This window comes from Trachypithecus francoisi, unplaced genomic scaffold (assembly GCF_009764315.1).
Source record: "Trachypithecus francoisi isolate TF-2019V2 unplaced genomic scaffold, Tfra_2.0 Lachesis_group8, whole genome shotgun sequence".
Lineage (NCBI taxonomy): Eukaryota > Metazoa > Chordata > Mammalia > Primates > Cercopithecidae > Trachypithecus > Trachypithecus francoisi.
The window spans coordinates 6983273-7006430 of NW_022681473.1; the positions used below are offsets into that span (position 1 = coordinate 6983273).

Here is a 23158-nt window from a genome sequence, read left to right on the forward strand (position 1 = left end):
TTTCAGGAGTCAACATTACCCACAACCCCTCTCAAACAGAACCTTATACGCACACTGATAGCTTTACCAGTAAGTCAATATTTTACCCTTTTTTTTTTTTTTTTTTTTTTTTGAGACGGAGTCTCGCTCTGTCATCCAGGCCCAGGCTGGCGTGCAGTGGTGCCATCTCGGCTCACTGAAAGCCCGGCCTACTTTCTTTATGAGACAAGGTCTCACTCTTTTGCCCAGGCTGGAGTGCAGTAGTGAGATCGCAGCTCACTGAAGCCTCAACTTGCCCAACTCAAGTGATCCTCCCACCTCAGCCTTCCACGTAGCTGGGATCACAAACACACTACCACACCTGGCTAATTTTGTATTTTTGTAGAGATGAGGTTTCACCACGTTGCCCAGGCTGGTCTCAAGTGATCTGCCTGCCTCTGCCACCTAAAGCACTGGGACAAGAGGTGTGAGCCACTGGGCCCTGCCTAAGTCAGTACTTTTTAATGTCCTACTTTTTCACTTAATCCCCTTCCAACTCTATATTCTATGATTTGTTCTTCAACACTGTAGAACTTAACCTTTAAGAATCTTCAAAGCCCCCCCCCTTTTTTTTTGAGATGAAGTCTCGCTCTGTCGCCCAGGCTGGAGTGCAGTGGCGCGATCTCGGCTCACTGTAAGCTCTGCCTCCCGGGTTCACGCCATTCTCCTGCCTCAGCCTCCCGAGTAGCTGGGACTACAGGCGCCCGCCACCACGCCTGGCTAATTTTTTTGTATTTTTAGTAGAGACGGGGTTTCACCGTGTTAGCTAGCATGATCTTGATCTCCTGACCTCGTGATCTGCCTGCCTTGGCCTCCCAAAGTGCTGGGATTATAGGCATGAGCCACTGCGCCCGGCCCAGAGCCCTTTTATCACAGCACTGAAATGCACTATATTTTCCTTGGAATATTATGAATATCTTATCTACCACTTTTCCCCTCATCTCTTCTACTAATTATTTCTGAAAGCCAAATAGGTCACAACAGCAAACAATTCCTCTCTCTGCAGGAAGGGTAAACTGCACTAGCTTTGTCCCGCACTGAAGTGTAGCCATCAGTGCTATAAGCATCAAGTTTTCTAGCATGCAAAGTCCCCAGCTGTGGAGTGATTCAGTACTTACCCAATCTAATGCTTTTTTCTTTTGAGTGATGCTCAGATTCTCAAGGTATTCAAGCTCTAAGCTTGCTATATCTTTTCTGAGATTTAGCATAACTGATCAAATATAGGAATAATTAATCTATATGATCTTAAACTACACCTGCAGAGTTGGAATCTAAATCTGTTGTCTTCTGATGTCAGCTACATTTTGACTGTGGTTTTGGGTAAACGAGAAGGTGTGGATAAGTCTCCGGAGGGAGAATTCAAACACTGTCGGCCTGTGTAGTCATCTCACTGGCTATTTCTTCCTCATGCTCTGGCCTCTGCCACTATATCTTAGCCAGTGACGGCAGTCACGTTTTTTCAGTGGTCCCTGATTAACACAAGCAAACTCTCTCCGGACACTTTTCATAATGCTAATCCTCCTCTTTAGATGTTTCTTCTTAACTCATCTCTCTTCTTGCTGACTCTGCTTAATATTTAACCCAAATCTTTCTACTTTTTCCCTTGGTATACCACTGTACCACTCTGTCACCTCGAATCTCCTTATTTAGCTACTTTAACTAGTTAAACTACTCCAATTTTTTTTGTTGCTGTTGTTGTTGAGAAAGGGTTTCACTTACCATTACCCAGGCTGGAGTGCAATGGCGCAATCTCGACTCACTGCAACCTTCGCCTCCTGGGTTCAAGTCATTCTCCTGCCTCAGCCTCCTGAGTAGCTGGGACTACAGGTGCGCGAAACTATGCCCAGCTAATTTACATATATGTATTTTTTCTAGAGATGGGGTTTCGACATATTGGCCAGGATGGTCGCAAACTCCTGGGCTTAAGCGATCTGAGCCGAGTGGATCACCTGAGGTCAGGAATTTGAGATCAGCCTGACCAACATGGTGAAACCTCGTCTCTACTAATAATATAAAAATTAGTTGGGCCACCGTGGTGGCACGCTCCTGTAGTCCCAGCTACTCAAGAGGCTGAGGCAGGAGAATTGCTTGAACCCAGGAGGTGGAGGCTGCAGTGAGCCGAGATCACGCCACTGCACTCCAGTCTGCGCAACAAGAGCAAAACTCTGTCTCCAAAAGAAAAAAAAAAGTCACAATTTAAAGTTTCCCACATGCATCCATAATGGAATATAAGTCTTACCACAATGGAAATGAAAAATCTGAATGTCCTTTGTCCATTTAAGGGTATGAAGTAAGTCTGGGAAAGTATGGCTAAATTTGTTTTGTTGCACACATGAATCATTATAGAAGTAGGACCACACCTACCTGGAACTTTGTCATTTCCTCCCATAAATAAAAGCCATGATGATATCAACTGCCTCTTCTTATAGCAAACATTATAAAACCAAACTATAACACCAACTGTTCAGTTTCTATCGCTACAAGGAGGACCAACTTTATCAGGTTTTTGCCCCTTTTAGGCCTCTGTTATTTTTTACCTTTTCACTGACACATAAACAATATAAGATCTAATGAAAATGTTGATTTTAAAAAGAATAAAAGATGAAGTCCTATTCTAGTCTTTGGAATTCTTTCCTGAGGTGGTCAGGAGAAGCTGAGGAGCACCTCATCTGGTTATGTGGTGGCCACAGAAAACCTGAACGAGGAATCAAGGATGGAAAAGACCTACTATGAGACATGTAGTCCATTTTCACTGAGGTCACAAAATTATTCTAAGTTTTTTTTTTTGAGACTGAGTTTCGCTCTTGTTGCCCCCTGGAGTGCAATGATGTGATCTCGGCTCACAGAAACCTCCACCTCCCGAGTTGAAGAGATTCTGCCTCAGCCTCCCCAGTAGCTGGGATTACAGGTACCCGCCACCATGCCAAGCTAATTGTTTTTTTTTTTTTTTTTTCCTTTTTAATTTGAGATGGAGTCTCACTCTGTCGGCTCACTGCAACCTCCACCCCAGCCAGATTCTAGTGATTCTCCTGCCTCAGCCTCCCAAGTAGCTGGGATTACAGGTGCTTACCATCACGCCTGGCTAGTTTTTGTATTTTTAGTAGAGATGGGGTTTTACCATCTTGGCCAGGCTGATCTTGAACCCCTGACCTTGTGATCCGGCTGCCTCGGCCTCCCAAAGTGCTGGGATTACAGGTATGAGCCACTGCACCCGGTCCTGGGATGAATTATTTTAAAATGATGCTTTTCCCCATGTATTTGTCTTGATGTTAAATAAATGTGAATCTAAAGATGCTAAAGCTACTCAACATTAACCCAGCATAGAACAATTTCATTTCTCTCAATCTGCTTAGAATGAGATTCCTATTAGTCACTTTTGTCCTGCTTTTTATCTCAAGGTAACAAGTTTAATGTAACATTTCTTAAATATTTTCTTAGGGTCACCTTTATTTTTGGGGTCAGCCTGAAACCTATGTTTAAGACTAAATTTAAGTCTTCAATGAACACACAATTGTTAGTATTTTCAAAACAGGGACATAACCTCATTCTAGGAATGAAAACATTGAGCAGCAGTAACAAACGCATAGGCATATTAACTTCTCTCTGTACCACAGATCACCCAAAATTCCTATACTTTCTCCCACTGAATCTGGAAACTGACTGCCATAGCCGGATCAGTAGTTGTCATGTAACACATCAAACTCTTACCTTTACATCAGCAATGAGAGCATCTTCATCTTCTATCCCTGTGGGGACACATTTCTTGTGCAGTGGCAGAGACTCCAACTTATCTACAAGGCAGCGAAGGCCTTCAAGCTCAAAATGGGTCAGATGCACTTGCCTGTCCTTTCGGGGAGCACACTGGGGATCCCACACTTGTCCATTGTGGGATCCCCGGCTAGAGTCAGAAGATGAGTCCCCAGACAAACTTTTCTTCAGACTTGGAAGACTTCGGCAGGTTTTGCCCAGTCCATCATAATCCAGGTTGACGCCATTTGCGACAGGGCTAGTGAGGACAGAACGCCTGCTGCTCAAGCGTCGGGGTTCTCGATCCACTGCTTCCTCATCCCCATTCCCAGACTCCAACCCATTTAACTCCAAATCTACCAATATAAAGAAAAAAATGCAGTAAGAACATTTCACTTTGCCATGTGATCAGCAAGAGAAATAGGTGGCATGACAGGGGCCTTGAGGCTATAAATGACAAAATCACCACATTTAAAAAAATGGTCTATCTTTATGCCAACCCATTTGTCCACTGTTGAAAATCACAGTTACAGGTAGAAACAGGATCCTGACCTAGGAGGACATCTAGGTAACAGTCAATTGGATTTTTTAAAGTTTGGGTAGGACCTAGTCTTTGAACTGTGTACTAGAAATCAGTTACTTATCAAAGTGGTTGTAAGTGAGTTTCAAGTTAAAGCTTGAATCTGGGATTATAATTTCATTACCTTTTAAAAGAGAAGACAGGCCGGGCGCGGTGGCTCAAGCCTGTAATCCCAGCACTTTGGGAGGCCAAGACGGGCGGATCACAAGGTCAGGAGATCAAGACCATCGTGGCGAACACGGTGAAACCCCGTCTCTACTAAAAAAATACAAAAAACTAGCCGGGCGAGGTGGCAGGCGCCTGTAGTCCCAGCTACTCAGGAGGCTGAGGCAGGAGAATGGCGTAAACCCGGGAGGCGGAGCTTGCAGTGAGCTGAGATCCGGCCACTGCACTCCAGCCTGGGCGACAGAGCGAGACTCCGTCTCAAAAAAAAAAAAAAAAAGAGAAGACAGTAAGAAGCACATATGTTTAAAAAATAGTTTTAGCCTGGGCAACATAGTGAGACCCCATCTCTACATTAAAAAAATTAGCTGCATATAGTGATGCATGCCTGTGGTCCCAGATACTAGGGAGGGTGAGGTGGGAAGACTGCTTGAGCCTGGAAGGTTGAGGCTGCAGTGAGCTGTGATCATACTACTGCACTCTAGCCTGGGCAAGAGAGTGAGACCCTGTCTCAAACAAACAAACAAAAAACAACAAAAAAATCAAAGTCTAAAGTTTTGGTCTTAAAATTAAGCTTTGGAGTTGAAATCTTTTTTTTTTTTTTTTTTTTTTTTTTTTTTTTGAGGTGGTGTCTCGCTCTGTCGCCTGGACTGGAGTGCAGTGGCCGGATCTCAGCTCACTGCAAGCTCCGCCTCCCGGGTTCACGCCATTCTCCTGCCTCAGCCTCCCGAGCAGCTGGGACTACAGGCGCCCGCCACCTCGCCCAGCTAGTTTTTTGTATTTTTAGTAGAGACGGGGTTTCACCGTGTTAGCCAGGATGGTCTCGATCTCCTGACCTCGTGATCCGCCCGTCTCGGCCTCCCAAAGTGCTGGGATTACAGGCTTGAGCCACCGCGCCCGGCCTGGAGTTGAAATCTTAACAACATAAATAACAAAACAAAGTGACTATTTTTGAAAAGGAAGATTTTGATAGTCAAAACACAGTGATAATGTTCACTGGTTTTTTCTATTATAATTTAGAAAATGCAAGAAGATGCAAAGCAGTAAATAAGTCAGCCCTTATCCCTCCACCCTACAATAACAACTAAACAGTACAATATATTTTCTTTCCATGTTTTAACGGATGTGTATGATTAGATGTGGGTTTTTTTTTTTTTTTTTTTTTTTTTTGTGTTGTGGTTTGTTTGTTTGGAGACAGGGTCTCACTCTGTTGCCCAGGCTGGAGTGCAGCGATGCAATCATGGCTCACTGCAACCTCAACTTCCTGGGCTCAAGCAATCCTCCCACATTAGCCTACCAAAGAGCTGGGACCACAGACATGCGCCACCACACTCAGCTAATTTTGTAAATTTTTGTAGAGACAGGTTCTGGTCATGTTGCCCAAGCTCGTCTCAACCTCCTGAGGTTAGGTGCGCCTTCCACCTTGGTTTCCTAAAGTGCTGAGATTACAGGCATGAGCCACCATGCCTGGTCTATATGTGTTTTGTTAGTTACTTTTTGAGATAAGGGTGTCACTATGTTGCCTAAGCTGGTCTTGAACTCTTGGACTCAAGTGATCCTCCTGCCTCAGCCTCCCAAATAGCTGGGACTACAGGTGCACATCACAGTGCCTAGCTCTATTAGATTTATTTTTATTTTTATTTTTTTTTGAGACGGAGTCTCGCTCTGTCGCCCGGGCTGGAGTGCAGTGGCCGGATCTCAGCTCACTGCAAGCTCCGCCTCCCGGGTTTACGCCATTCTCCTGCCTCAGCCTCCCGAGTAGCTGGGACTACAGGCGCCGCCACCTCGCCCGGCTAGTTTTTTGTATTTTTTAGTAGAGACGGGGTTTCACCATGTTAGCCAGGATGGTCTCGATCTCCTGACCTCGTGATCCGCCCGTCTCGGCCTCCCAAAGTGCTGGGATTACAGGCTTGAGCCACCGCGCCCGGCCTAGATTTATTTTTAAACAAGATTAAGATCATGCTGTTTATACAATTCTGTACCCTGCTTTCATATATTGATTCTCCTGCCACAGCCTCCCGAGTACCTGGGACTACAAGCACGTGACACCACGCCCAGTTAATTTTTGTTATTTTTTAGTAGAGACAGGTTTCACCATGTTGGCCTGGCTGGTCTCGAACGCCTGACCTTGTGATCTGTCCGCCTTGGCCTCCCAAAGTGCTGGGATTATAGGTGTGAGCCACCGCGCCTGGCCCATTTTTTTATTTTCAACTGAGAATACAAACTATGAGTAAAATTATGCAGTAAAAGGAAAATGCTAAAGCAAAAAGTATCTTGCTTGGATTAAAGATTGCATAAGAACATGTGATCCCAGGATATTATGGTGTTGAGTCCTTACCAGTTTCAGACATAGAAGGAGTCTAAAAATGTATACTGAAACTACACTGTCATCTAATTAAATTTCTCTGATAGATGTTGGGGCAACCTGAAAGCACAGAGATTAAGAGCATAAACTGTAGAGTCTGACCAACCTGGTTTAAGCTGTGAAGCTGAACCAGGCTGGTCAGACTCTAAAAGCTGTGGCTTTGCCACTTACTAACTTTAAGATCATGGACAAGTTTTTAAATATCCTTTAACCTTAATGTTCTCATTTGTAAAATGAGGATAATAATACCTACCTCTCAGGTAATAATAAGAATTTAATAAATGTAAACTGCTTAGTATAGTGCCTAGAATATAACAGGTTATTTTGATGATGTAGTCCTCGTTTTTATTGTGCCAAAGACCATTCTTTATACAATAAAACACATTAGACAACTGGGCCAGGTGTGGTGGCTCACACCTGTAATCCCAATGCTTTGGGAGGTGGAGGCAGGAGGACAGCTTGAGGCCAGGAGTTAGAGACCAGTCTGGGCAACACAGCAAAATCTCATCTCTACAGAAAGTTAAGAATTAGCTGAGCGCAGTGGTGTGTGCTTGTAATCCTAGCTACTCAGGAGGGGGACTGCTTGAGCCCAGGAGTTTGAGGTTACAGTGAGCTATGATCATGCCACTGCAATTCAACTTGGATGACAGGGCAAGGCCCTGTCTCCAAAACAAAAACAAAAAAGCGTATTAGACAACTGATCATCTTTCTTTCTTTTTTTTTTTTTTTCATGACAGGGTCTTACTCTGTCGCCCAGGTTGGAGTGCAGTGGCATGATCTCGGCTCATAGCAGCCTTGACCTCCTGGGCTCTGGGCTCCAGCGGATCCTCCCACCTCAGCCTCCTGAGCAGCTGGGACTCAAGCCACCATGCCTGGCCAATTTTCTGTAGTTTCTGTAGAGATGGGGTTTCACCATGTTGCCCAGGCTGGTCTAGAACTCCTGGGCTCAAGCCATTTGCCCACGTTGGCCTCCCAAAGAGCTAGGATTACAGGCGTGAACCAGCATGTCCCACTTGATCATCCTTGAGGAGCTAAGTAATAGCAACTCAGACAAAGACCAGATCCAGAGTATTTCATTTGGCCATTAACTCATATCTGGGTAGGTAACTGGTATTCAATTCCAATGAATGAATTTAGTACTTCCAAGTAGATGAATTAAAAAACCAAGAATATATTGAGTGACAGCCTACTGAGTATTTCGGGCCTCACCCTCAGTCCTAAGTGGTGTCTTCAAAGCTCCTATAGGCAGAATACTTACCCATGCTGAGGGACTCTTTCTGAAATTCCTTGGTTAGGTGGGAACGGTTGGTTATGCAGTACACATAGCGCTCCAACACATACCAACACATCTCATAGTAGAACGGATAGCGAAACTTATTTGGAACCTACAGAGGAATATAATAGAGAAAAGATGACCATTTTCAAGGAAAGAGAGTACAACAAACGGAATCACTGCAATCATTAACCCAGGAAATACTCTCACCAGTCAACCTGCAAACCCAGCTTGGCATCTGAAGCAAACACTTAAGCAGAACCATCAACTTAGAAAATGATGGTGTTGAGAAATAATCACTAAAGATAAAGGGTACTTGGGAGGCCCAGATGGGTGGATCACTTGAGGTCGGGAGTTCACGACCAGCCTGACCAACATGGTGAAACCCTGCCTCTACTAAAAATACAAAAATCGGCCAGGTGTGGTGGTGCACACCTTGTAATCCCAGCTACTCAGAAGGCTGAGGAATGAGAATCACTTGAACCTGGGAGGCGGAGGTTGCAGTGAGCTGAGATCATGCCTCTGTACTCCAGTCTGGGCTACAGAGTGAGACTCTGTCTTCAAAAAAAAACAAAACAAAAAAACACCCCAAAAAACGGTACTTGAGGAAGACCATTTAGAACCACCAAGAACCTGTCTTGGTTAAGTGGGAAGGCATCAAAACGAAAGTTTGGGTTTTGGGACAGAGTAAAATATAAGAGTAAGACACAAAATACTTGAGAAAAAGGTATGCAAAGTACTCTTGCTTGACTATGTTTGCCCCTGAATCAGAAGGCCATGGAACAAAGAATCTCATGGAAAAACAGGACATGAGATGAAGTGACATGTTAATATTACGTAATTACATATACTAAAGTTTGACTAGAGACTCACTCTCAGACCGTGTCTAGTCTAGGGCACCAGGTTGGGTATTTTCCCCACTACTGATGCTCAGTTTGCCTGCCTCAAACTTTGTAGTCTGCCAAAATGGTATGTCCACAAACCAGATTAACGTTCCATACGACCTAATCAATCACTATCTTAATTTTCTTTCCACTGTCCCCCAAAAAGCATTTTCATTATTATTTCAGCTGGATACTAATTTTAAAAAGTACTCTTTAGATATATCACAGTCCAGGAAAGGACAAATCAGCACAGATTAATCAGTGAGGAAGACCAATGATGTTCCTAAATATATTTTGTTGCCTTTTTAAAAAACCATTTTTTAAACTTTAATTTTTAGAGGCAGGGTCTTGCTTTCACCCAGGCTATCATCCTCCCACCAAAGCCTCCCCAGTAGCTGAGATTACAGGTGTGTGCCACTACACGTGGCTAATTTATTAACCCATTTCCCTTTTAGAAAATAAAACAGCAGCTCACGGCCAGTGCTCATTTAATTTTACAAAAACATGCTTTTTGATGCTGAAGGAAATCTGATTTTCAAGGTGAGAATAAAATATAAAAACTGTCCTTAGAGTTATTTCTAAACAAAACAGCAGGATAGTCTGAATCATCAGGATTGTCTATTTCAGAAAAATCGGATCCATCAAATGAATCTTTGGCCAAAAACTGTTCATGAATGATATATTATTACTATTTGGGTTCAAGCGATTCTCCTGCCTCAGACTCCTGAATAGCTGGGATTACAGGCGTGTGCCCCCACACCTGGCTAATTGTTATTTTAAATTAATTAATTATTTTTACTATTTTCTGACACGGAGTTTTGCTCTTGTTGCCCAGGCTGGACTGCAATGGTGCAATCTCGGCTCACTGCAACCTCTGCCTCCTGGGTTCAAGCGCTTCTCCTGCCTCAGCCTCCCAAGTAGCTGGGATTACTAGTGTGCACCACCATGTCCAGCTAATTTTTATATTTTTAGTAGAGACATGGTTTCACCATCTTGGCCAGGCTGGTCTCGAACTCTTGACCTCAGGTGATCTACCCACCTCGGCCTCCCAAAGTGCTGGGATTACAGGCATGAGCCACTGCACCCAGCTATTTATTTATTCAGAGTTTCGCTCTTGTTGCCCAGGTTGTAGTCCAACGGCGTGATCTTGGCTCACCGTAACCTGCACCTCTGAGTTCAAGTGATTTTCCTGCCTCAGCCTCCTGAGTAGCTGGGATTACAGGCATGCACCACCACGCGGGACTAATTTTGTATTTTTAGTAGAGACACGCTTTCTCCATGTTGGTCAGACTGGTTTTGAACTCCAGACATCAGGTGATCCACCCACCTTGGCCTCCCAAAGTGCTGGGATTACAGGTGTGAGCCAGCGCGCCTGGTCAATTATTGTATTTTTAGTAGAGACGGGGTTTCACCATGGTGGCCAGGCTGGTCTCGAACTCCTGACCTCCAGTGATTTGCCTGCCTCAGCCTCCAAGTAGCTGGGATTACTAGTGTGCACCACCATGTCCAGCTAATTTTTATATTTTTAGTAGAGACATGGTTTCACCATCTTGGCCAGCTGGTCTCGAACTCTTGACCTCAGGTGATCTACCCACCTCGGCCTCCCAAAGTGCTGGGATTACAGGCATGAGCCACTGCACCCAGCTATTTATTTATTCAGAGTTTCGCTCTTGTTGCCCAGGTTGTAGTCCAACGGCGTGATCTTGGCTCACCGTAACCTGCACCTCTGAGTTCAAGTGATTTTCCTGCCTCAGCCTCCTGAGTAGCTGGGATTACAGGCATGCACCACCACGCGGGACTAATTTTGTATTTTTAGTAGAGACACGCTTTCTCCATGTTGGTCAGACTGGTTTTGAACTCCAGACATCAGGTGATCCACCACCTTGGCCTCCCAAAGTGCTGGGATTACAGGTGTGAGCCAGCGCGCCTGGTCAATTATTGTATTTTTAGTAGAGACGGGGTTTCACCATGGTGGCCAGGCTGGTCTCGAACTCCTGACCTCCAGTGATTTGCCTGCCTCAGCCTCCCAAAGTGCTGGGATTACAGGCGTAAGTCACCATGCCCGGACAAGAATGATATTAACAACATGCACAGGAATGCTACGTTTTCTAGGATCTGACATTTTCAGCAATCAAGAATAACTATATTTTGTAAGCGGAAATACTACTAAAAACAGAATGCTATAAATAGATTGATATCTTTTATTTTCAAAGTCAGTACACTGGAGTGATGCGAAAATAATAGTGAGGGCCGGGCGCGGTGGCTCAAGCCTGTAATCCCAGCACTTTGGGAGGCCGAGACGGGCGGATCACGAGGTCAGCAGATCGAGACCATCCTGGCTAACACGGTGAAACCCCGTCTCTACTAAAAAATACAAAAAACTAGCCGGGCGACGTGGCGGCCGCCTGTAGTCCCAGCTACTCGGGAGGCTGAGGCAGGAGAATGGCCTAAACCCAGGAGGCAGAGCTTGTAGTGAGCTGAGATCCGGCCACTGCACTCCAGCCTGGGCGGCAGAGCGAGACTCCGTCTCAAAAAAAAAAAAAAAAAAAAAAAAAAAAAAAAAATAATAGTGAGATAGTTCATGGCAAAGTTATCCTAGGGTAAATGCTGCAGCCGCCAGGCGTGGTGGCTTACACCTATAATCCCAGTACTTTGGGAGGCTGAGGTGGGCGGATCACCAGGTCAGGAGATAGAGACCATCCTGGCTAACACAGTGAAACCTCATCTCTACTAAAAAATACAAGAAAATTAGCCGTGCCTTGTGGCGGGTGCCTATAGTGCCTGCTACTCGGAGGCTGAGGCAGGAGAATGGCCTAAACCCAGGAGGCAGAGCTTGTAGTGAGCTGAGATCCGGCCACTGCACTCCAGCCTGGGCGGCAGAGCGAGACTCCGTCTCAAAAAAAAAAAAAAAAAAAAAAAAAAAAAAAATAATAGTGAGATAGTTCATGGCAAAGTTATCCTAGGGTAAATGCTGCAGCCGCCAGGCGTGGTGGCTTACACCTATAATCCCAGTACTTTGGGAGGCTGAGGTGGGCGGATCACCAGGTCAGGAGATAGAGACCATCCTGGCTAACACAGTGAAACCTCATCTCTACTAAAAATACAAGAAAATTAGCCGTGCCTTGTGGCGGGTGCCTATAGTGCCTGCTACTCGGGAGGCTGAGGCAGGAGAATGGCATGAACCCGGGAGGTGGAGCTTGCAGTGAGCAGAGATCACGCCACTGCACTCCAGCCTGGGTGACAGAGCAAGACTCTGTCTCAAAAAAAAAAAAAAAAGTTTGAGATCAGCCTGGTGAAACCCCATCTCTACTAGAAATACAAAAATTAGCGTGGTGGCGCATGCCTGTAATCTCAGCTACTTGGAATGCTGGGGCAGGAGAATCGCTTGAACCTGGGAGGTGGAGGTTGCAGTGAGCTGAGATCGTGCCATTGCACTTCAGTTTGGACAACAACAGCGAAACCGTGTCTCAAAGAACAAAAAATAAATAAATAAAAGCTGCAGCTGCCAAGTGCCACTGGTGAGTATTATTGGGGAAAATTGGAAAGGGGTTAATTTTTGGTAGGGATAGGGTCTCACTATGTTGTCCAGGCTGGTCTCAAACTCCTGGGATTAAGTGATCCTTCACTTCAAACTCCCAAAAAGTGCTTGGGATTACAGGCATGAACCACCGTGCCTGGACATACAGCTTTCTTTTAGAGAGGTCATATTTCAAAAGGATAAGCCAAATGATACTTTTTTTTTTTTTTTTGAGACGGAGTCTCGCTCTGTCGCCCAGGCTGGAGTGCAGTGGCCGGATCTCAGCTCACTGCAAGCTCCGCCTCCCGGGTTCACGCCATTCTCCTGCCTCAGCCTCCCAAGTAGCTGGGACTACAGGCGCCCGCCACCTCGCCCGGCTAGTTTTTTTGTATTTTTTTTAGTAGAGACGGGGTTTCACCGTGTTAGTCAGGATGGTCTCGATCTCCTGACTTCGTGATCCGCCCGTCTCGGCCTCCCAAAGTGCTGGGATTACAGGCTTGAGCCACCGCGCCCGGCCAGCCAAATGATACTTTTAAGATTGTTTTGAATATGCAGCTCCTGAGAATGTTCCCATCTCCTCCCATATTGTAGGAATGACTTCATCTACCCCTTTTCAAACTCTGTATCAGGTAGTCTTCCTGAATCACGGAGAACAGGATAGGAGTCCCTTTTCAAAAACCGTCACCAGGCCACAGGGCATCAATGGGGACTAAGGAGATCACTCTCCCCATGGCAAGGCAGGAGAGGAGATGTACTTCTCATGTCAGACCCAATCAGTTTTCTAATGCATAGTAGCCAGACCCTGATTCTGGGTTCTTATGTGGCTAAAACTTCAACAACTAAAAGAATGACTCTCTTACACGAAAGTAAAATTAATTTATTTCTGACTAAGGGAGACAGAGGAGAGAGACAACATCCAATAGGTACTTGGTCCCTCAAAATTAAATATAATACACTATGCCTCTCCATTAGCCTTTTAAGTGTAGCAACATTTTCTGGAAGGGTTTTTATTAGGAGTTCAGGACAACTCCAAATTCTAAAGCCCTCTGGAAATCAGTTGAAAGCTGAGTAATAATGACAGTTTTAAAAAAAGAAGAGTCTGGGCATAGCGGCTCACGCCCATGGTCCCAAGACTTTGGGGGCCTGAGGCCGGAGGATTGCTTGAACCCAGGAGTTCAAGACCAGCCTGGGCACCTTAGTAAAACCTCATCTCCACAAAAAAAAAAAAAAAAAAAATTAGCCAGGTGTGGTGGTGTGCATCTGTGGTCCCCGCTACTTAAGAGGCCGAGGCAGGAGGATCACTTGCGCCTAGGAGGTTGAGGCTGCAATGAGCTGAGATCATGCCACTGCACTCCAGCCTGGGCAGCAGAGTGAGACCCTGTGTCAAAAATAAATAAATAAATAAAAAAGAAAGAAAAAAGGAAGAAAATATGAAATACAGGCATTAAAATTTTGAGTTTTTGCTTGTAACTTATAAGACTGTATTAATTATAGCCAAGAGATACCACATACCCAACCTGACCTCATTACATTTTACTTATGCTGCATATCAATTTGTAAGACTGGGTTAGCATTTTTTGGAAAGAATTTTTAAAACTCCCCATTATAAAATTATTGAGCCTTTAAGCACTATTAGAATAATTACCAACACTTAAGTAACAGTAAATTTCTACATTGGTATGGCAAAAGTGACCAGAACATTGTCTTGTTTGCAATACGCTTTGTATTTCTTTGGTAAAGCATTCCCTATACATTGTCGTAACTTTATAGAGATTTTTATAACTTTATAGAGATTAGTAACATATCAAATGAATGCCAGGTTGATATTTTCACATAAAAAGTTGGTATGGAAAGCAATAAAAAATTGCTGTGTGTACAAATATACGAAACAATGAAATTTTATGGGACTACAGAAAGATTTTATTTGAAATTTAAAAAGCCATTCTTAGAAAAAATAGAAAAACAATGATTAGACACTGAAATTTTTGATAAAGTCTAGGAATCAGATAAATCAAGATGAGTTTTTCCCAGTTAAGAGTTTGTAGGACTCTTTTTTCCATTTATTTATTTATTTTTTGAGATACAGTTTCGCTCTTATTGCCCAGGCTGGAGTGCAATGGTGCAATCTCGGCTCACTGCAACCTCCGCCTCCCGGGTTCAAACAATTCTCCTGCCTCAGCCTCCCAAGTAGCTGGGATTACAGGCATGTGCCACCACACCTGGCTAATTTTGTATTTTTAGTAGAGACAGGGTTTCTTCATGTTGGTCAGGCTGATCTCAACTTCCGACCTCAGGTGACCTGCCCGCCTCGGCCTCCCAAAGTGCCTGGATTACAGGTGTGAGCTACTGTGCCCGGCCTTTTTTTTTTTTCTCTTATTTTTCTTCTCTTTATGCAGAAAACTCTTCATGCAGGGATAAGGTGCTCACTTTATGTTACTGAATATATATATTCCTTTTCTTCCCTGAAACTGAACCAGTTAAGCCCCAGGTATGAGCCATCTTTAGCCACAAAAAGGGAACGCACTCTAAAAGCTAATTTTCAGACTGAATCTTAAAATGGGTACATAATTACCTCTAAGAATGACAGAGAGTTAAATGGGAGTATTTTACTATGGAATTATACATTTTTTCTCTTTTGAAACATTTTCCCTATTTTAGAATACTTACCTGCTTTAGAATAGACAACGTTTTTTTTTTTTTTAATTAACAGACTGTGTCTCACTCTTCCACCCAGGCTGGAGTACAGTGGCACCATCATAGCTCGCTGCAACCTGGAACTCCTGGGTTCAAGCAATCCTCTCACCTCAGCCTCTCCAGTAGCTAGGATTACAGGCATGCGCCACCACACCCGGCTTTGTTGCCCAGGATAGTCTCAAACTCCTTGCTTCACGTACTCCTCCCACTTTGGGCTCCCAAAGGGTTGGGATTACAGGCATGAGCCCCTGTGCCTGTACTTTTGTTACTCTTAACAAATAAACAGAAATGTACTTTTATAAAATGTCTTGAAGAAGCACTGGCTTCCTATCTTAATTCTACTAGTAGGGCAATTCCTGTAACTCCAACAATAATACCAATGGTGTATATAGTGATAAGTAGCTCCTACACCAAAATAAATTTTGCAAAATAGGCACCATAATGGTTTACTATTATCGCAGTACATAGCTCAGTAACCATTCCTTATAAGAGTTGTGAATTCTTCGGCTGGGCGCGGTGGCTCAAGCCTGTAATTCCAGCACTTTGGGAGGCCAAGGCGGGCGGATCACAAGGTCAGGAGATCGAGACCATCCTGGCTAACATGGTGAAACCCCGTCTCTACTAAAAAATACAAAAAACTAGCCGGGCGAGGTGGCGGGCGCCTGTAGTCCCAGCTACTCGGGAGGCTGAGGCAGGAGAATGGCGTGAACCCGGGAGGTGGAGCTTGCAGTGAGCTCAGATCTGGCCAGTGCACTCCAGCTTGGGTGACAGAGCAAGACTCCGTCTCAAAAAAAAAAAAAAAAAAAAAAAAGAGTTGTGAATTCTTCATTAATTGCTATTTTTAAATTTTTAATACTTTTAATTCTACCAAAAAGTTTCAAGAGCAGTACCATTAATACTTCTACGCTCTTCTCTGCAATTCTCCAACTGTTAACATTTCCCCAGGTTTGCTGATCTTCATATTAGCTTAGTATTCTGCTAAGCTACTTGAGAGTAACTTACAAACATCGCAACCCCCAAATATTCTAATTGCTGTTTAATCCCAGTATCATCTATACTTTCATATATGATTCAGCCCTTACCAATTACAATTCTGCTAAAAAATAAGCCCTCATTCTCTACGATGGAGGCTAGCCAGCAAACAACACTTAGTGGATTTGGCCTGCTGCCTCTTTTTATGATTCCTGTGAACTAAGAGTGTTTTTTACCTTTTTTTTTTTTTTCCGGGTCAGACAGGTAATGTGCTGACGTGTTAATAGTAACAAGGTTCAAGGGTGGCATCTTTCACACACGTGCACGAACACCTAATCATGATCATGAACTATAAAAGGATCGCTTTTTACATTTTTAAATGGTTGAAAAAAAATTTAAGAGTATTCTGTGACATGTTGAAGTTATGTGAAATTCAACTTTCAGTGTCTATGAATAAAATTTTGTGTTATTTGAGCCATATTCATTTGTTTAAGTATTTCATGCTACAAAGTAGGGTTAAACAGTCACAACAGATACTTTATGACCTACGAAGCCTAAAATATTTACTATCTGGTCCTTTGCAGAAAAAGTTTGTCAACTCTTGCCTTGAGGTATCCATTGTATATAATAAATTAACTTTTTTCTATGCCTCTAGAATGGTATCAGCTGTGTATCATCCTAGGGAAAACTGAGAAAATAAGATACACAAATTATTTTATTTTGGGCTTAATTCTCTCTTAAAATCCCAGTTGAGAAAAACAGTATATACATTTATATAATTAAAGTAAGATGCTTTGAGTATAGTCATCAGTGTAGAAAAAGATACATGAATTTAAAGTTCTAAAACTTGAGTTAAGCCCCATTACACGAAATTATTCTGTGAGCATAAAAATGAAACACATGGCTCAAAAGATTACCAGAGGTCCATGTCTGGCCTTATAAAAATCCAAGATACTGCTGGATGCAGTAGCTCACACCTGTAATCTCAGCACTTTAGGAGGCCAAAGAGGGCAGATCACTTGAGCCCAAGAGTTCCAGACAAGCCTGGGCAACACAGCAAAAACCCATCTCCAAAAAATACAAAAAAATTAGTTGGGTGTGGTAGCGTGTGCCTGTAGTCCCAGCTACCTGGGAGGCTGAGGTGGGAGGATCAACTGAGCCCGGGGAGGTTGAGGCTGCAGTGAGCCATGACTGTGCCACTGCACACCAGTGTGGGCAACAGAGTGAGACTGTGTCCCAAAAATCAAAAGAAAAAAATGTTACTTTTCTCCCATTCACTATGGTGTTGGCTAAAAAATTAAGGAAAAAAAAAAAAAAGGAAAGAAAACTCCAAGATACCAAAAACCTCACAGAATTGGAATCCTCAAAATTAAGTATGTAAATCGTGTCAAAATTTTTATTTGGCCAGTCGCAGTGGCTCACACCTGTAATCCCAGCACTTTGGGAGGTTGAGGCTGGAGGACTGCTTGAACCAGGAGTTCTAGACCAGTCTGAGAAATGCAGCAAGACCAAGTCTCTATGAAAAAAATAAAAAATTAGTCAGCTGTGGTGTGCGCCCGTAGTCCCAGCTACTTGGGAGGCTGAGGCAGAAGGATGCTTGAGCCTGGGAGGTTGAGGCTGCAGTCACCCATGATCACGCCACTGCACTCTAGCCTGGAAAACAGAACAAGATTCTGCCTTTAAAAATATATATATTAAATTTAAAATTTTGTGTGTTCCCAAAATGTCAACACTGCATTTTAACTGAAAGAAAAATGGAAGTTTTGACAAACCATGAATGAATCTCTTGTAACATCTATCTTAACTGAAGTAAACCTCTTCACATCCAACTGTTATATAAGATTACTTACCCGTGTCCGATCTTCAATGTTGTATATTTTTAACTGCATAGGGATGTTGAAGCTATGCAAAAAATTGCCCCCAAACACTAACGTGTCTGTAGGAGTATACACAGCATGAATCCAGCCTAGAAGAAAGGGAACAGAGGGCATTGGCTGAAAACACACATTACAGTAAGTCTCTCTCAGAGAACTAGTATAAGACCCCTAGATCACACTCTTCACTCTGATTCTGCTTCTCAGTGGTTTGTCAAGTTAATCTCTCAAAGCCTCAATTTCCTATATAAAACCAGGATAAATAATACTTCTTATGGTTGCTCATGAGCATTAAATGAGAAAATGCACATCAAATGCTTAGCACATAATAAACGTTTACTGGAGCACCAACTATAAACCAGGCTCTGTACAAGACAGTTTACAATTCAGGGCTGTCTAATCTGTTGGCTTCCCTGGGCCACAATGGAAGAATTGCTTGGTCAACACATAAAATATGCTAACATGGCCAGATGCGGTGGCTCATGCCTATAATCCCAGCAATCTGGGAGGCCGAGGTGGGTGGATCATGAGGTGAGGAGTTCAAGACCAGCTTGGCCAACATGGTGAAACCCCATCTCTAGTAAAAACTCAAAAATTAGCTGGGCATGGTGGGGCGCTCCTGTAATCCCAGGTACTCGGGAGGCTAAGGCAGGAGAATTGCTTGAACCGGGACCTGGGAGGCAGAGGTTGCAGTGAGCCAAGACTGCGCTACTGCACTCCAGCCTGGGCCTACAGAGTGAGACTCCATCTCAAAATAAATAAATAAATAAAATAAAATATACTAATACTAATGACAGCTGACAACCTTGAAAAAAACTGCAAAAAAAAAAAAAAAATCTCATTATGTTTTAAGAAGGTTTATGAATTTGCATTAGACCACAGTCAAAGCCATCCTGGGCTGCATGAGGCCTGTGGCCTGTAGGCTGGATAAGTTTGGTTTACATGTGTTCTCATTTATATTCCTTATAACAAAATGAGAAACAGATTTAATTATTTGCTCTAAGTGTAGTATCTAGCAGGTAAATGCATAGTCAGAATCCTAAGAGGTCTGTGACTCCAAAATCTGTGATCTTTATAAGCACTTACTTTGATTTAATGACTTGATCAAAAACATCCCTGACTTGAGCACTCCAGCCTTCACAGTCATTCCCTAGAATATTAGGCAGCTCTTCAACATAGATTGTGTATCACCTGCAGATAGATCTATAGAGATTCTAAATTACTAGGGCTAATGCAGATCCCAAACGTGTATGTCTGAAAAGCCTCTGCTGGCAATTCTTAACATACTTTATTGGAAAGCCACTGTCTTTTCTTTTTTTTTTTTTTTGGAGACGGAGTCTCGCTCTGTCGCCCAGGCTGGAGTGCAGTGGCCGGATCTCAGCTCACTGCAAGCTCCGCCTCCCGGGTTCACGTCATTCTCCTGCCTCAGCCTCCCGAATAGCTGGGACTACAGGCGCCCACCAACTCGCCCGGCTAGTTTTTTGTATTTTTTAGTAGAGACGGGGTTTCACCGTGTTAGCCAGGATGGTCTCGATCTCCTGACCTCGTGATCCACCCGTCTCGGCCTCCCAAAGTGCTGGGATTACAGGCTTGAGCCACCGCGCCCGGCCGCCACTGCCTTTTCAAACTGAAAACAAAACAAACAAAACCTCAGCATCTACTCCATCATGACAGGAAGAAACACTGTTTTTTTCTGCAGACCCCAGCATCGTAACTATCCTTGGTGGTAATCCATCAATTTCTTTTTCATTAAGAAAAAAAGTGGCTAAATAACCCACTGTTCCCATTTTGCTTACCTGAGGGAATGACGAAGGTATAGCCCTGCTTGAGCTCAATGCGCTGACAATCTGATACTCGGTCACCCAGAAAGATGTCTCCCTGTTTCCCTGACAGCAGCCAATTCTCGTACAGCTCCAGGTTGTGGGCTGTAGGGGGGATGAGCCAGAAGACCTGTGAGTTAAAAAACTTTAGTCTGTTAACAGCCATTGACATGACCCAGTCGTCTCCCTCAACTGATAAACAGGTACAAAATGAAGACCACCAGGTAGAAGAAAGGCAAGCAATTTTCCCAGCCTATAGAACTTGACTATTTGGTAAACCTTAGAAGGTCCAAAGCAGTAGATCTTTCTTATCCTCCACTTGATACAACAGTATTAAGGCTTCCCTGGGGTTTGACTATAAAATCCAGAACCCATCCAGGACTCAGAGAAAAGGGAGACATTCATCTCATTACCTAGGCAGTCCCTTAAACACCTCTGACTGTCTGGCCTCCAGAGTCCTAAGTAGCACAGTTAATTAGGCACAGTATCTTCAAGAGACTGGCTCAGGTTGTTTTGTCCAAGATAGTAACTAAGATCAACAGGGCTTAAAGGGATCCGAAGTAAACAAAATGACTTTTGGATTTGGAGACAGTTGTTCTGCTTAAGACTTTTTTTCGTAGTCCAGGCTAGAGTGCAGTGGCATGATCTTGGCTCACTGCAACATCTGCCTTCTGGGTTCAAGGGTTTCTCCTGCCTCAGCCTCCAGAGTTGCTGGGACTACAGCCATGCACCACAACGTCCAGCTAACTTTTATATTTTTAGTAGAGATGGGGTTTCACCATGTTGGCCAAGATGTTTTCAATCTCCTAACCTTATGATCCGCCCACCTTGGCCTCCCAAAGTGCTACATTACAGGCGTGAGCCACTGTGCCCGGAAAAGACCTCATGTTTTTTTGTTTTTGTTGTTGTTGTTGTTTGTTTCTTTTTTGAGACAGAGATTCTCTCTCGTTGCCCAGGCTAGAGTGCAATGGTGCGATCTCAGCTCACCGCAACCTCCACCTCCTGGATTCAAGTGATTCTCCTGCCTCAGCCTCCCGAGTAGCTGGGATTACAGGCATGCACCACCACGCCTGGCTAATTTTGTATTTTTAGTAGAGACGTGCTTTCTCCATGTTGGTCAGGCTGGTCTCGAGCTCCTGATCTCAGGTGATCTGCCCGCCTCAGCCTCCCAAAGTGCTGGAATTACAGGTGTGAGCCACCGTGCCCAGCCAAGACCTCATGTTTTAAGTAAGGCATTATCTGTTCTCATTCTAGTTCTACTTTTCTCTTACAAATGCATTCACTGCAAGTAAGAGAAAAAAGAGTAACGACAGTATAATACTATAAACCTTGGGTATTAATTCTAGATTTCCATTCTCATATAGCATTCAGAAGCATTTTCACAAACTGGAATATAACTGAATGAATAAAGATAATCCTTCATAACCTATTTACATCCTCAAAAAGAACTTAAAGGCTTCCTCTGGCCACATTTCAGACCAAAGGCTACATAGAGGGAAAGGTGGTTTAGATCTTAATTTGCTGATTTCACAGTGAATCTATCCAAAATTCGTGTTCCCTTCCACTATTTATTTGGAGAACTCTGATTCAGGAATCTATAAACAGGATTCTTGAGATTTACTAAGTGCCGTGCCAATGGTGTAATGATAGTGAACGAGATGAATACTAATTTCTACTGAACACTAGCCAAGAAGGTAAACTAATCTATAATTCTTTCCAGATATGAATGGGGACAATTCCCTAACAGATTCATTTCCAGGGTACATTAAGCACACATGAACTGAAGCGAAGTCATAGAACCAACTTCAGATGCCAACCCCTATCACAACGATGACCATACCTTTCCCCCTTGATGGATGTGATACCAAACAGAGGTACCACCAAAGTCCACATGGAAGTCAGTATAGCAGCCTCGAACACTCATTAGACAGTACCTGACCCAAAAAAAGCAGCAGCATTAGTGTACCGATGGGAGAAAGTACATCTGCCCCACCAAAATGCCATACTCTCCTCTTGTATACTCCCTTTATCTTCCATCTAATCAAGTTCCAGAAGGAGAAAAAGCAATGCATTTTCAAGTCATCACATTATCAGAAAAAGGTTTTTTTTTCTTTTTTTTTCTACCCTATTGACTAAAATGTTAAGTTTTTTTTTCCTTTAACCATGTGGTTGTGTGCTATGGTTTGCTCATATACACTCTTCCTTGTGGAACTGTGAAGTCTAATCTTCAAATAATTCATCTTTTTAATCTTTTTTTTTTTTTTTTTTTTTTTTTTTTTTTTTTGAGGTGGAGTCTCGCTCTGTTGCCCGGACTGGAGTGCAGTGGCAGGATCTCAGCTCACTGCAAGCTCCCCCTCCCGGGTTTACGCCATTCTCCAGCCTCAGCCTCCCGAGTAGCTGGGACTACAGGCGCCCGCCATCTCGCCCGGCTAGTTTTTGTATTTTTAGTAGAGACGGGGTTTCACCGTGTTAGCCAGGATGGTCTCGATCTCCTGACCTCGCAATCCGCCCGTCTCGGCCTCCCAAAGTGCTGGGATTACAGGCTTGAGCCACCGCGCCCGGCCCATCTTTTTAATCTTTAGGACACAGCAAAGCTTTTAAGGGAGAAGCAAATCCTTGCCATTACTTTGGTCTCCCACAGCACGCGGAGGAAGATGCAGGGCGTTTCACTTACTTCTGCACTTTAGGGTACTGCATCTCCAAGATGGCATTTGTTGATTCAGTCTGGCTTTCCTTCAAGTGCCTTGGCCACATGTTGTCTACCCAGTCAATGAAATCCACCTTTAAATAGAAGGAGGAAACACTTGGGCTCCAAGGGAAAGGTTGGGGTCAAAGATAATTTTAAAGTCAAGAAAAGCAGAATTTCTTAAAATACACAACAAAAAACTATAATTGTAAGCAAATTAAAACAATTTGTTGGCGAATCTTAGGATTACTAGGCAACCATCCTAGAAATAATTGTTATATGAGAATAAAGATTCATCATTCCATCAAATGATAATAGTAAAGACAGAACTAGTCAAAATGGAATCATTAATGATGCAATAGTGTATAACTATGAACTCTCTTCTATGTCAATACTCATATAATTTGTTTTATTTTTAATCCAGTAAAAGGTATTGTCTGGAAGGTATCTATAAACTCAGCAAAATATATACCATTGTTAGAACAATTAAGATGCCAAAAGTTAGGTTTAAAAAAAAAAATCCAGCATGGATTGGTAGCCTTGCATTGACAATGTGCTATAGAAAC

At 43.4% G+C, this 23158-nt stretch overlaps 1 protein-coding gene and 1 non-coding gene across 6 annotated transcripts in view; both read right to left on the minus strand.

Moving 5' to 3' along the window:
• Positions 1–23158, minus strand: part of KDM2A (lysine demethylase 2A) — a 152692-nt gene that overhangs the window by 24676 nt on the left and 104858 nt on the right. For all 5 annotated transcript variants that reach the window (XM_033205738.1, XM_033205733.1, XM_033205737.1 and 2 more), the window contains 6 exons: positions 22581–22687; positions 21747–21840; positions 19883–20036; positions 18063–18178; positions 8131–8257; positions 3727–4121 (listed from right to left, as the gene is read on the minus strand). In XM_033205738.1, coding sequence (XP_033061629.1) covers positions 3727–4121; positions 8131–8257; positions 18063–18178; positions 19883–20036; positions 21747–21840; positions 22581–22687 — 993 coding nt within the window. The remainder of the gene's footprint in view (positions 1–3726; positions 4122–8130; positions 8258–18062; positions 18179–19882; positions 20037–21746; positions 21841–22580; positions 22688–23158) is intronic.
• On the minus strand, positions 16467–16573 carry LOC117081901. The gene has a single exon (XR_004436371.1). It is a non-coding gene; the product is annotated as a small nucleolar RNA U13 (small nucleolar RNA).